The 15000-nt window shown below is 37.3% G+C and overlaps 1 protein-coding gene and 1 long non-coding RNA gene across 6 annotated transcripts in view; one reads left to right on the forward strand and one right to left on the reverse strand.

The window, feature by feature from the left end:
* LOC138000741 (POU domain, class 4, transcription factor 3-like) overlaps positions 1-3505 on the forward strand; it is a 6571-nt gene extending 3066 nt beyond the window's left edge. For 3 of the 5 annotated variants that reach the window (XM_068847367.1, XM_068847368.1, XM_068847366.1), the window contains one exon: positions 1-3505. This exon is cut by the window's left edge and continues 414 nt beyond it. In XM_068847367.1, the coding sequence (XP_068703468.1) occupies positions 1-390 (390 nt within the window). In that variant the 3' untranslated portion in view covers positions 391-3505. The other 2 variants (XR_011123187.1, XR_011123188.1) reach the window with 2 other exon arrangements.
* LOC138000743 (uncharacterized) overlaps positions 1-15000 on the reverse strand; it is a 27812-nt gene that overhangs the window by 12682 nt on the left and 130 nt on the right. The window contains exons 1-2 of the long non-coding RNA XR_011123189.1: positions 14572-15000; positions 13516-13646 (exon numbers count right to left, since the gene is read on the reverse strand). The exon at positions 14572-15000 is cut by the window's right edge and continues 130 nt beyond it. This is a non-coding gene — a long non-coding RNA (uncharacterized lncRNA). The remainder of the gene's footprint in view (positions 1-13515; positions 13647-14571) is intronic.

The following is a 15000-nucleotide window of genomic DNA, read 5'->3' on the forward strand; positions in this document are numbered from 1 at the left end:
GGCGCTGCGTTGGCGCATTTGAAAATCCCTGGCGTAGGCTCGTTGAGTCAGTCTACAATTTGCAGGTTTGAATCGCTTACACTGAGTCACAATAATATGATGGCGTTAAAACCCGTGTTGACGGCGTGGCTAGAGGAGGCTGAGAAAGCATACAAATGTAAGAATACAACAAGCCAATTCCTTCCTAATTCGGATAAAAAGAGGAAGCGTACATCAATTGGAGCAGCCGAGAAGCGTTCTCTTGAGGCTTACTTCGCTATGAACCCAAGACCTTCGAGCGACAAGATTGCGTCAATTGCTGAAAAACTGGACCTCTCAAAAAATGTTGTACGCGTGTGGTTCTGTAACCAGCGGCAAAAGAAAAAGAGAATGAAATTTTCCGTGCACTGACTGGAATTGCAATAGTTGAAATTAATTTTTCGCTGGTAAAGTCGGGGAACTAACTTCATGGTAAGGCCCGACCAGCGCTACGCTCAGGAATGCATACCGAGGCACATCACCGGCAGATTTGGAGTAAATTATATATGGTCAATTTATGCTATAAACAGAAAATTATTGTTTTAGCCCTGTGAGACAAGCAACTTCTGACTTTATTTCTCTTACTTTTAAGTCGCAGATTTTTTTCTTAAATGCTTAACTGTTCGCCTCTGTCTGTCAAAAGGAAGTACTACTAACTCGCGATTGAGTGAAATTACTTCTTTGAAGAACGATGCGTTTGCGAAATGCGATGGAAGGCGATGTTTCGCTATCTTCGACAACTTGTCGCGAACACTTTAACTGCCCGCAGGTAAAAAATGTTTCATACGACCCTATTAGCTTAACAAGGAAAGAAAAAATTCCGAAGCACTGATCACTTCCGCTAGAAGTAATGTTATTCATCGTTCATTTTGCCACATTTTCATTTACGCTGCGATCAAAATTTCGAATTCACGATTCAAGGTCTGATGTTAATATGGCTCGAAATAATTTTGCCTTACACCTGTTTCATTTTGGCAAAATCAATTTCCCCATTTATGAAAAGCTGAATGGATTACTTGCAATATATGTAAATTTGGAGGTTTTTTGTGAAGAAAAGCCGTTAAGACGTTATTAGTTTAGCATAGAATCGAAAGAACGACAGAGAATCGTTAAATTAGATGAAGACAAATACGAAAACGTCCATCTCTTTTCAAACGGTTTTTCTTCAAATAGAACCACCCAACAGACGTCAATTACGTGCTCAGGTTGGCTTTGTTCGCTGGTGCATGTCAATGAAAGCGAGCCCTTATAATTGCTTACAAACAGTCCAGCGAAGAACTTTTACTGCTGGTCAAAAAATAATGGCATTGGCCCGGAGAGTATATGTATTTAAATATATATTTTGAAATTTTATACGTTGAGGAGACTTTTATGAATTAACATGTATGATGTATATTTGTTGACGCTGTACAAATTTTACCGCTCGCACCATAATTGTCATAAATTTAAGTCATTTTCTGAAATTCTGTTTCATTTTTAACCCACTGGTGCTGCGGAAATGCCGTCGAAGTTTAAGTTACCCGAAAGAACACTTAAGGTGAAAAACAGTTTTCTCAAAATCCAAATTTGTAATGAATTGTGCTTAAATAGTCGACAAGTTTTAATAAACTCTAGTTCGAGGTAAAATCCATCTGAAAAGCGATCTTATTTGTTTTGCTTTGCCTTGCGCGCCGGCAGTACTATCAGACCACCCGTATCCATAATTTCCTTGCGTGGTGTATTATGGCAAGGCTTTTTTGATTAACAAGAGCTTTTTGTCTTCTCTTGCTGGTTGTTCTGTGGATAAGAAGCGCTTTTATATGGGTGCCATCGACCAAAAAATTTGGATCATGGGAGAAAGCGAATTCTTTTTTTGTTAGAGTGACATTCTTAGCTTATTTTCTTCTGATAACATCATAATTTCACCGAATGAAAAAGTAAATTAAAAGTAAAGTAATTTGGAAATTTAAGGCAACATCTCGTGCAAAATACGTTTCACTCAAAGACCAGCTCCTTGGTATTAACTAGTCTCATTTAGAAAGCAAACGCGACGTGGCTCCAATAAGAGGAGATTTGAATTAACTATCGATTTCTATGGTGAAAATTTTAGTCTTTATTTTAGAACAAGCTTTTCGAAAACAATACCTAAAAATCGCTTACGTTACAGATGAGATTCTGCTCGTGCGATGAATAAGGGAAATGGTTTGGTTTGAAAGTAATTATTTCATTTGCAGCAGGTGTAAGAGGAAGATGTTGCAATCTCCCGCTAGGATTCTTCATTTTGGGATTTCCTATAGGTACAGAAATGAAGATTTCTCAGAGTAAATTGTGTTTACAAGATTTAACCACAGTTTATATATTCTGGTTTTAATCTATGTTTTCGCTATTCGCTCTTAGGAATACGAAATGTGTCGCTATTTACGACGAAACTGAAGGCTGAAGGGACGGACAATCAAACGAAAATTGCAAGGAACACTAAAAAACCATGTTTTTTGTAACACCTTAAGCGAAAAGAAACTCCTTTTTAATCTTAAATGGAAGGTCGTCTTTATCGGGTTGTTTGCATCTTTTTCCCAAGGTGCAAAATTTACCACAATACTGTCAGTCTCCAAACCTCTTTCTTACACATTGTTTTCTATGGTCGTTTATGGAAGGTTGCACGTGCTTTTATATAAATGATACTACTGAAAAGTTTTACCCGCAGAAACTAATTACTCGGGAACCATATCGGCGATGATCCATCTTTAAAACAATGCCTAGCCCTGAGGGAAGGAGGAACTTCTGACGCTTTTAATTTCTAGGACAGTTTCCACGGAAGCCGCGCTTTTCCCGAAATGCGAACCAATTTCCCTGCTAACAAAGCACGACACGAGATCATCTTATAAAACAAAGACAAACTCCAATACAGCTGTTGTCGTATTACACACGACTATTCTCTCCACAAAATACTGTTGGTCGGAAAGACTTAATTAGAAGTCTCCCAATAAAACTATCTTCCGTAAAGTGAATAAACAAGGCTGGCTATCATTTCAAGTGCTTATATCGAAAACTGAAATTTCAAAAAGAGAAAAATCCGATCTCGAACACTGCGACCGTCATAGGTATCCTGAGTAAAATGTTTGCCGGCTGAATTGAACGATAAGAGGATACACCAGAAAGGATTATATAGTTAAAAATAAGAAGCGACAATTTTTGAACAGCTGAAATAAGGCTTTGTGACTGGGATCTCCAAAGGAAAAATACTGTTAAGAACTAAAAACAACATTTTGAATTATATGCTTAATAATTTGAGCTATGAATGGGCGCTCCACAGTATTGCTATAATAAACAATATCTTTTTAATAACGATAGGCAGAAATAATATTTTTCAAACACTGTGAAATATGAATTCCTCAAGGAAGAACCGTTAACAGCGAGTGTTTGTTAGTTTCATTTAACTGTCAAAGCATTCAAAAAGCACCCTTGTTGGCATAGGAATAAAATAAAACAATTTTTGTCAAATGACAGATATGCAGTTTGGCTGATGTCGAAAGTACTAAAATATATACATATATATTTATAAGCTAAGCTGCTTACAGCGAGGAATTTGTCCGCTTAAAAAGGAATTAAGAAAATGAAAACTATCTTCATTTGCCTCACTTACAGCCTTTGCAGCTCACTGAAAAAATGCCTTGGGACAAAAAACTCCCTTCTATTCTATTACAATTCCCGACCATTCGTGCTAACACTCGTCTAAGAGTAAATAGTTGGCTCTGATAATAAAGATAGGAACAATTAAATAGAATTCATAGCCTTAGAGGTTATTCAAAACGGACAAAAAACGCTAAAACATCTCTTTTTGTTCACTTTGACCATAGCCCAGGAGAAAATTCTCTTGTTTTGGAAAACGCACTGAAGCTAGTCAGCTGTTGAAAAGAACCACACGAAGAAAACACACGGCACCTGCCATATCGCGAATAGTACTGAAGGACTCCTTAGGAGAGATATAGAATGATAAAATTACTTGCAACTTAGAACGCTTGAGTGATTATACGCTCCGGAATCAGATTCCAATTGAACTTGTTCAAACGAGGTTAAAGTACCCAGAACGCCAGTCTTGATGAATATTCTTATAGTTGCTATTCACATTTACCCGACTCTGTTGAATTGGAATTGAAGTCTGCAGCCACACTTAATTGCATCTAAAACGAAGATGTGAATATTCAGGTTTATACTCCTGGGTTGAAAAAAAGATGAATCTACTAAGAAATACGTCCCGTTAACATGAACTCGAATAATAGCTTCTTTTCAGGAGAATTCCCATAACAAAGGGAATTCATGAGTAACAAACTAGGGAGTGACAAAGAAATTTAAGGAGTAAAAATACTTTTCATATAGCACAAAATAACCCTAGTCTCTAGCTCGTACTTTTAAAATATTTCACGGCAAAGATTATGAATATTCTAAGAGTATCAAAACCATATCCTTTTTCCACAATTCATTTTCTATTTGCTCAACAAAATCCCTCATATTAGTTTGTCCTTAGTGTACTTGTACGATGCCCGCCATAATGTAAATCTTGAACTTGTCCATAAACTTCTGAACCAAGTTTAGAAAAGAATTCAACCTAAAAAAATGTGCTAAAATCGTTCTTTAAAGTCCTTAAATTCCATGCTTAGCCCCTTAAAGCTGTGACATGATGAATGTGACAGGAGCTGAAGAATTTGCATATACAATTCTTGCGCCATCTTCTTCCACTCCAGAATATTGGTTGTTCGTTTTAGTAGCAAAGCAAAAAGACTACGATAAGAAAATCCATGGAGAGACAAGCGGCTGACAAAATTAGCCGCGATCTTAAATATTTCATGCTAATATTTGGAGATTACAAATTTTAATTATGTAGGAATACAAGTTTGACTTAAGGAATCACTGCTGAATGAGTGTGTGTTCAAAATGGCGCGAACATGGTCGGTTGCTTCCCCATACAAGGTTGCGCATTACCCAACAAACCATTTACTACTTGAATATTATTGTTATAATACTGACGGCATCTTGTCTCTGGTTTGCTAATTTAAGCAAAAATACACTGGATTTCTCGTCATTGTTACTTAAAGAATCTTAATATGTAAAATTACAAGCAAGACTGGTTGGCAAGGCACCGCTACTCTAGCTGAAACTCGCTCGGTCAAGCCCATATGGTCTTGACTTATTCTTTAAATGAAAAAATAAAAGAAACAACAAGTTCTTTAGAGGGCAAAGCTTAATCTGATATGAAACCGAACGAATCATGGACAATTTTTAGTTAGTAGCAAATCTACAACGGTTAATAGAATTGTGGGAGTACCATCTCTGCCGGATTTGTCGTGCAACTCGTAATTTTCTTTCGGCGTGACTGTCTTCAAAATTATGCTTTAAAACTAGTTGAAAACAACGAAAAGATTATGAGAATATAAAGTGTTCCTGGCTTTTTTGATGATGCGTGGGCCACAAAGCGACGGAAAGAGCGAAACAATATTCTTCGAAATGGCGACTTCACGGTGACATTTTCATCGGCGGCTCCTCATCAAACCAGTCTTCGCGGTAAAAAAAAGTCCAACAAACGTTTCTGACGATACAAGCGGCACGCAATATTCAAATTAAGGGTACAAAATCAGATGGCTTCTTTTCAATGCAAAGATAGTTTAACAACCAGTTTGATTCCATCATCCATAGACACTCTTGCAGCCACTTGAGGTTTTTCGAGATCACAATCACTTACCTGTTTTAGCATGGCACCTCAGAACGAAAATATATGAAACAAAAATCAAACTTTTGCACTTTTGCCAGTAACTTGTGTTTATTGTCGCCGTCAGAGTGTGAATGTGCAGTAAATTTCCGTGTTCATAATTGTCCATTCCTACACGCCAATTCTTGAACTGATAGCAAATTTTAAACAAATCGGTTATTAGATTTTAGTAACCTTAACAAATAACGGTAAGAAATATATTTTCCTTGTTGTCTTCATGTTTCGTCTTTTCACCTTCTTATTATTTTTTTTTTCAGATTTACTATGGGAGACGAGTATCATTTCCAAAAATATCGAGGCACGTTTCGTCCGTCAGTAATGCCTTAAAACTATTATCCGATCATGCATGCAAGTTGATTATCATTGTTTGAATCAATGAGGACTAAAAATCATCCGAAGCCCCGCTCATTTTAATTATTACAAAAACTGAAAAACGTTCTACATCGGTAAAATTTGATTCTATTGACAAAGACAAAGGATATTTCGTAACATTGAAACAACGTGCATGGGAGTTGTTTAGTCTTCCCAACAAGGGCTATTAAAGTGTTTCCAGAAAAAAAAAACGAAGTGTTAAGACAAGAGTATTTTCCCGAGCCTATACAAATAAACTCAAATAGGCTAAAAAAAACCTACTCGGAGAATGCTTCGTAAAGACAATAATTTTTGGAAAAACACTCGTCCAACAAAGGCTTCAGGTATGCTCCCTTTCGTAAACTTGTGGCCCGCATGTTGCATAAGCTTCGTCTATGTTGATAATTCTACCACAGGGAATTCCATTGCAATCTTTCAGACTCATGGCATTCTTGGACTGATGATGATCCCAGAGACAATTGAATAAAATTCATTGAACTTTAAAGAAAACCCTTAACTGAAGGTTTGAGTTTTACCTGTTGTATTGAATAATCGCCCTGCACCGACCGGTAAAGCTTAAAACCACCAGCCGTGGTAAAAGGCTTCACGTGCTTTCATTATACAAATTCAAGAGGTTGCAAATTTGGCTTAGTTGGCTTCATATAACTTCATTTGTCGACAATGAAACAAGTTTTGGATTTAAATGGATTCGTTTTAATGAAATTACTCAAACAAAGTACTATCTTGGGCGTTTTATGACAGTCGGCCGAAAATGATCGAACCAAACCCTTCGAGAAAAGGAATATTTCCTCGACTATATTAAGGGCTATATTAAGGAGTTAATGTATGTCGGGCTTTCGATGGTATTAAAACAAGAGTATATTAAAGGTTGCACAAGAAATCCCACGAAAGCATGGGGCCATAGTACTTTGAAGAATAGTTCTCAGGTTAGACTGATATCGTAAATATTTTTAGAACGTATTATTTGTTGAAAAGCAGCTAACATGTTGTTTAAAAAGGAAGATGGAATTAATGTGGTTCTCAAAGGTTTCCCGTGGTAGTCTTCCACGGCCGTATATAACAATGGTGAACCACACGGTTATAGTTCTAGTTTTGGCGCATGTTAAATTACAGGTTAAAGAATTGTGTACGACAAGAAACTCGAGCTTTTCAAATCTGCTCAAATATCTAACGTATTATGTTTGGTGCGCTGAAACGTCAACCTTACAGGGACCGGACATTCGGCTCGAAAGGATCGCTTCGGATAGCTTACAAGCCTTGATGTGTTCTTGATTTGTTGTTGCTGTTGAAAAATAAGGTATCGCATAAAATGTTAAACTTTATGAAGACATGCCGTGCTCATATAATTTTAACCAACTATTGTCTAATTTCATTGCCAAGGACTAAAATTATTATAGTCCAAGATCATTGAAGACAAGTGAGGTTTGGGGCTTACTTGGAATAATGAACCGCTATCGCCATCCTTTCAGGTCTTAATATTTTCAGGCTCACTTGAAGTGATCAAACCAGTATTCTTTGTTTCAATAAGTATAAATACCCTTGCAAATAGATATAATAAGATATTTGACTCCTCATTTCTGTCAATATTCTTATCCTGACCGGAGATGCAATCTTTTATGAAGAACAAGCCATCGATGTCCTACAATAATAAGTTGCAACCCTTAATACTATATAGACGGCTTTGTTATCAGCTTTTCATTAAAACTCCATGTTGCTTTTTCATTAACAAATTTGCGAGAAATAATACCCTGGAAATCGAGTTTAAATGTTGATTATACTTGGAGTCCAATTTTTTCTCAAACATGATGCAGGCTAAACTTCCAAACGATTGTTTAATTGTCGAGGATGCTCATAAGCCCAAAAATCAATTTTCATTTCACTTTCGGAGCAATTAAGAGTAAAAATGCGCCATAATATTGTCACAACTAAACATTACCATCGACAAGGAATATGTGTTTTATCCCAAAAAATTCATGGTGAACACGAAACCGCCATAGATATCACTTACAAAGAGAAAAGAGGCTTTCAATTCAACCATTTATCTTTCTTTGGTGAGTTTCAATGAAAATCTTATTACAGCAGAAAACGCCCTCTCGCCAACTCCAGGTGATTTGTACTTTCTTATGGCAACAAGCACTGTCACTATGGCAACAAGTACTCCTTCACATTATTGCAAAAATATTCTGCCAATGTCACAATAGTGACCTGAGCGATCACCAGTACTTCTGAATACAGCTTGAAACTATTTTTAGATTTGTGCATTATCCTCAGTGTCTCATATATGTTGCCATAATTCTCAAAGTACAGTTGGTATTTATAGAAACAACATTACTTTAGAACCCTGTTAGAGTCTTGAGGATTACAGCTAGGCGCTAAAATACGAGGCCATTTTCAATACTGCAGGCGCCGCGGAGGACGCAGGCGCCGTAGGAAAAAGGTGGGGGGGCTATAGCTCTCCGCTCTCCCCTCCCTGTCCTTGGCTTATGTACTGCCCTCTGCCAAAACTTTGGCCATTTATTTAAAAATTGTTTGCATTAAAGTTATACATTTTTGCTTTTTTTTCATGTGCGAGTTGAGCGAAGAAGTAAGTCAAGCGAGCCACATTTTTGAAGGTTGTCAATTTTTTGGCTTAAGTTTGGCAATCACACCGTCAAAAAATCTGTAAAAGTAATCATCTAAGAAAATCTCTTTCTTTAGAGCAATTGATTTGCTTAGCTGTTGAGAGCGTACGGAAAGCAACGACACTTTATTCATTGAACGAAATGATATATGAAATGAATTTTATATTGAAATGTGGAAATGAAATCAAGTGAAACTATGATCCTCGCAGTTATGAATGCAATTTTAGCAAACCAAACAAGTAAATAACTATGCAAAAACCGTAAAACATCTGTGAACATCTATTTATACTATGCATTAATTGTCAAAGTCTCACTTTTTTATTACCTTAACAAAAAGACATAATTTTGCAGCGGTGTATCTCCTTGAACTTAACCAAACTTGGTTGAATTAACTTTAGGCAAATGAACAATGATTTTTTCTTAATAATAATAATAATAATAATAACAATAACAATAACAATAACAATAACAATTACAATAATAATAATAATAATAATAATAATAATAACAATAATGATAATAATTAACAATTATTAATTAAGTGTGGTGGATATTTTGCAGGCACACAATGGTTGAGTTAAATTGCTCTTGTTGTTGAAACCAAGCTGAAAAACATCAGATTGTTTCATTTTTTTTCATTGTGATTTAGTGCTCGACAGTTTTCGTAAACAAGGCATTGCATTTTGATTTTTTGCCTTAGAATATGAGGCTGGAGAGATTACATAACTTACCATTAAATACCGTTACACCAAACTTTGTTGCCATTTTTGTGTTTTTCGGTACAGCCTCCTCGTTCATTGAAAGAATTTCCTTTTCGGAAATCGAAGCGAAACGGGAAGCCATTTTGTTTCTCTTCGGCTGCTCGGAGGTGAATAGTACTTGGATAATCACCTCCGCGCTAGCCAATCAGCGCACGCCAAAAGCACTATTCACTTGTGTGGTATATACTACTACTAATAATAAATTAATAACGATAAATTATTTTTTTCTGAAGAATCTTAGCGGCCGGAATCCTAAATCCTTGAATCCGATTGGTTAATCGCACGCTCATAGCCGGTCCAGCTTTTTACGATACGGACCACGGTCCGAAATCTGTTCCGTGCTGAAATTTTCTTGACTAATTGAAAATCGGTCAATGTAAAACGCAGACTGCAGACTGCAGACCGGGGGTAAAATGCAGACTGAGGTTATAATTTAACTATTGAAAAAGCCCAAATCCATTAGAAATGCTAACAGTGAAGCCTAAATATTGTTTCAGGCCTAATTAGGCCTAATGTTAGCATTTCTAAGGGGTTTGGGCTAAAGGGGTTTGGGCTTTTTCAACAGTTATTGTGACGTAATAACCTCAGTCTTCATTTTACCCCTGGTGTGCAGTCTGCAGTCTGCATTCTGCGTTTTACACTGACCGAATTGAAAATGTTCTCACTACGGCGCAACGAAGCATTGGATTTCACCTCTTAAAATGCAAGTTTTCGCTTGCTAACCGTTGCAAAGAGAAGGAAAAACATCTGCAATGGAATGAAAGGCCTGGTTATTCTTCAAAAAGGCGAGTATTCATATGGTTTGCTGTTTTCGAGTTGATGGTTTTCTTGCACTGTTGACACGACGTTGAACTTCTTCGGTTATTTTCTTTATAGTTCTATTTTGTAATCTCGTTCTATTATGCTTCATTAAAGAAAATACGGATTCGTCGCTAAAATAGTCAAACAAATCGCAACGCTGTGAACCGGCTAATGTCAACAAGTTTTTCTTGTGTAGTTTTCTAAGTTTTGCACTGATTTCTGAAGGACTTGACAGAGAACAAAGATGAATCCTTGAAATAGTAAGATATGAAGGCAGAGAGAGATGTTTGCGTATTTTTCACTAAATTTGTTCCTCCCGTTTCAAGAAATTTTGTTTTATTTTCAACAAGACAAAGCATTTTAATACGTAGAAAATTATTCGCCTGATTGTACGAATTTTTCAAACATAATTGTTTAGTTTGTTTAGCTCATTTCTCTGTGCTTGCCAAGAAACATCACTGTTTGTTTTTTATATTTTTTGCACCAAGAGATATTTGAAGTTCTGTTTTATCGTTAATCTATCATTTTTTCAACCGTAACAGTGCGACGTAGAGCGCGTAGAAAGACATTCTGCAAACCAGTTTGCCATGTTCATTTTCAAAAAAAAAAAAAGGTTATTCACCGGCTTAGGTCGGTCCGTATAGGGAAAAACTGTGCCCTCGGCCTTGGCTGCGGCCTCGGGCCGTACTCAAGACCTCAGGCACAATTTTTCCCTATACGGACCTCCCAGCCGGTGAATCATACATATATTTATTGCTTTTATAGCGCTATTTACAATAAAAAGATCAATAGCTTTACCAGCTCACTACTAGTTGTTGGAAATGATTGTCACTCTCCAAAAACTAAAATTTCACTTCATAGTTGTTGAAGAATTCGGTTACAGTAATTGCAATCTCGAGTTTTACGAATAGTATCCTTGTTGTGAGTATTGTTTTAGTACAAAGGTTACGAAGTTCCCAAACTCACCTCGAAGAAGAAAATACGAGTTGTTGGTGGATGCAATAAAATGAATCCCGTCTAAAACATTCTTGAACTTTTTTGCATTCTTCTACTTTCTGTTGCCATAGTAACACATCACGCTAGGACTATTACCGAATCTTACGCTTTCGATTCATCCAAAATCCCGGGATCTCCTGATAATACGATTCTGAAATTATACTTCACGGAGGTCACCTGGTGCTTCGTAATAATTAGCTCGTATTGAAAGAAAACTTGGCTTTACTCTGAGGCACTCCCATCGGTCTGTTATTTCGCTTCAAATGAAGATGGCTTCTATCTCTTGTAATCAAGAAAAAATCGATGGCTGGAGCCCCCATCTCACCTCCATAGGCCCAAGAGATTAACCAAGCTAGGGGAAGTATATTCTTGGTTCCCTTGCTCAGAACCTTTTAAGAATGCTCTGGCAAGCATATCTTTCTCCAAGCCTCAAGGTGTATGCATGAATATTCAGCCCGAAATTGATGCATTAATGCATTGAGATACATATTATTTAGACCAGTTGTGCTGACCGGGCGCTTCTCAACCAACGGCAGACGACGAAGGAGATAAACTTTGCCATAGTGCAAGTTAGCAACTAAGTTGTTTGCCTTTGAGAGAAAAGCAACGACCAAAACAGATCCTCGGCTGGACGATAATTAACGGTTTTCTTTCCGGGCATCAAACCCTCGGCAATGGCCCTAAATCTTTGACAGACATAGACCAAGTCCAGTAGCCACGCTGTTCGAACATATACACTGCTTTTTCGCTAAAACTAGGCCTGACAAATATGTGAGCCTGAATTATTATAAGGGTAAAAAGATTTTGGAGGAATACTCGTCTATTGGGTAATGTCTTAGCGTTTCTGTCAAAAAAAAAAATGCAAGTGTCTCCTTCATAAGATCGGATCTAAGAGAAAATTGTCATCTCTTGTTTCGGAATCATGGCAGTTGACTCATCAATCGTTAACCCAAAAAGCTGAAAATTTTTTTGAGAAGTGGTTTGAGGCCTTACAATTGCCGCGTTTGTGATGAAATGCCCACGAACTGCCCAATATTTAGAGGCTGCACCACTCCTTTCAAAAGACAAGGAAACCGCTGGGTGAGGTGCTAATCAGGGTTCCAGTACACTAACAGCCATAGCCGGTGTTGAAGAACATCTCGGGATCACGGATGGAGTAAAAGGGAAAGATATTTACCTATCTCTACTCTTTGAGTTCAGCGGGGTATCCTTTCAAGGAAAAGTTCACTCCTTGTTGAATCCTCAGTTGTCAGGCTGGCTTTATGTGGGAATCCTATTCAAAGGTGGTGATTATATAACTACCTCAAAATTTTCTCGTTACAGCCCGGAGAAATAGAACATCCAAAGCCTATGGTTTTGCTTTATGGAAAGGAGATTGTGAGCGCAAACCCACTCCTTTTTTCCCTTCTTAAGAAACAATTTTGAAGTTCCTTTCTTCTGAGTTTAACCATTGGAAAGCAGGAAATACTTTAAAAGCGTACCGTGTATTTCCATTTGTCTTGTCACCATAAAAAAATTGATTCAGTATGTGTCGAGGAACATTCTGTTCTGTTGAATGAATCTGTAAGCTGAGATCTAATTTACATCGTTGTTCGGTGTTTAATTTAGTACCTGGGATGGCCTTCCTGTAAATTTTGGATTCACAGAAAGGTTTCTCCCGGCCGCGCAACTCTGCAGCGGAAAGGGTTTTTGAAGTAGTTGCTCACCCCGAGGGAGCTCCCGCAAAGGAATGCCAAGCATGCAAAATCTGAAAAACTAATTGGACGCCTTGTTTGGTGCAACGTTCGAGTCTTTGTGTGGTTATGTGTCTTAGAAGTGTGACCATCGTACTGGAAGTGTTCTTCCATGGACTCATTAAGGCCTCATAAGCTTTTAGTTTCCAACATTTGTTTTCACAGTGTCATTATCAGTGCCTTGTACAGGCTATCGCTGAATGATCAAAACTTGGGACTTTCTATGAAATGGGCGCGATTCTCTGCAAATGTTTGAAATCTTGGTGTTGGTCAACCGATCTAACTTTAAGCTGTTTTAATGACAGTCTTGAACACAACTCTGGCATTGTAATGATCTTAATTACCATGCCCAATTTACCTAGACTGAGTTTTTAGAGACAATTAGCTATGTGGCTTCAACTTTCGTTTTCGCTCATTTGTCAAGTCCTTCACACCGTTTAATGTAGGGCAAATAAAGCTTCTCCTCGTACCTGTTATGTCTTGATTTGTTTCAAGTTTTGAGAGGCTACCAGGTCTCTTGGACTGATACTTCACAAATGTTGAATTTTGTTTTCGTAACTGCCCTCTTAAAAAAAAATTGGTCAAATAAAACCAAGACGATCTGAAATGTATTAAAGGAATCAGTGGAAATTAGTGAAGTTGTTCACGCCTAAACCTAATGCAGTTCAGCAAAAGAAAAGAGAAAATAAAAAAGCTTCCTTCCCTTATCTTCTTTTCTTTCGCTATTATTAGAACATGCACATGCTAAGATCAATTACACCATCTGCCATTACTATTTTATAGACATGTAAAGTCGAGATCAAGATACCAGTATTCAAGATGCTCGTATAATATGTTTAGAGAAAAAATGTTCTCGCCTCTTTTTAATGCCCTGTTTGGTGTTCATTAACAGAATGTGTTTAAACTTTTTTGGAATGTGGGAGGTTGAATGAAATTGCAATATTCACCTACTTATTCATCCTATCTAATAACTGCCATTCAATGTCGTGTACGCTGCTAAAAGCAGTAAGCCTCCCATTACGTTTTTAATTTTTGATAACTTTCAAAACCGTTTTTGCATCTTAAACAGCTACGACGAGAAATTTGTTCCCTAGCATATTGTGGCAATTAAGCTTGCTTTAGCGCATTAAGTGCGAAAAAAATAAGGTTTAGTGTGTTATTTTTGTTCCTCAAATTCTAACACCACAAAACGATCAATTCATATTAAAACATCAACTGGAGATACGTATGGGACTCATTAACCATTCACCAAAAAAAACATTATGGAATGTTAAAATAGAAAATATTCGTAAAAATGAAGTCGATTCTCAAGCTTATGGACGCTGACTGTTGAATGTAAAGAAATCAAACCATTTATTTCACCATGGACGGATTTGGATGGATCGTGCTTTTTGGGCGGAGTTCATTTTAGCTCCATTTCATCGAATCACCCGGGCGACTTTTCGAGGTAATAGAGATAGCTTGGCTTTTTTGTAAGTTAACTCCCCTATTTAGGGACTAGAAAAGTAGAATAATACTCTACTAACCTCCTACCCCTGTGATGACCTTGCCTGACCAGGGAAAAACAGATTTGACATGCCAGTTTTCCTGTTAAAATCCACTTTTCCATAATCATAACTCCTTGTAAATATCATTCCAGGTCGAGTAGAGCCAAATTTTCCGAAATCAAATTTGACGTCTTTTTGTCTGCGAAGTGTCATTTGAAAACATTAAACAAGTTTACCAAGAAAATGCATGCGGCCTCGCCCTCAAGCATTGTCCCTTCCGTAAAAAGAGGTCCACTACATTTTGCCGGGTAAAATTCTCCCTTCACATGAGCTAGTGGTTACGGAGACGAACAGGCAAAACATAATTAAAAATTTGTGAGTAATGGCTTTTTGTGAGTTTCTGCTAGTATAAAAAATTAACGCGGGCTGTCTAGTTTTTATGGCAGGCAAACACACCTGTGTACCTCT

This window comes from Montipora foliosa, chromosome 4 (assembly GCF_036669935.1).
Source record: "Montipora foliosa isolate CH-2021 chromosome 4, ASM3666993v2, whole genome shotgun sequence".
NCBI lineage: Eukaryota > Metazoa > Cnidaria > Anthozoa > Scleractinia > Acroporidae > Montipora > Montipora foliosa.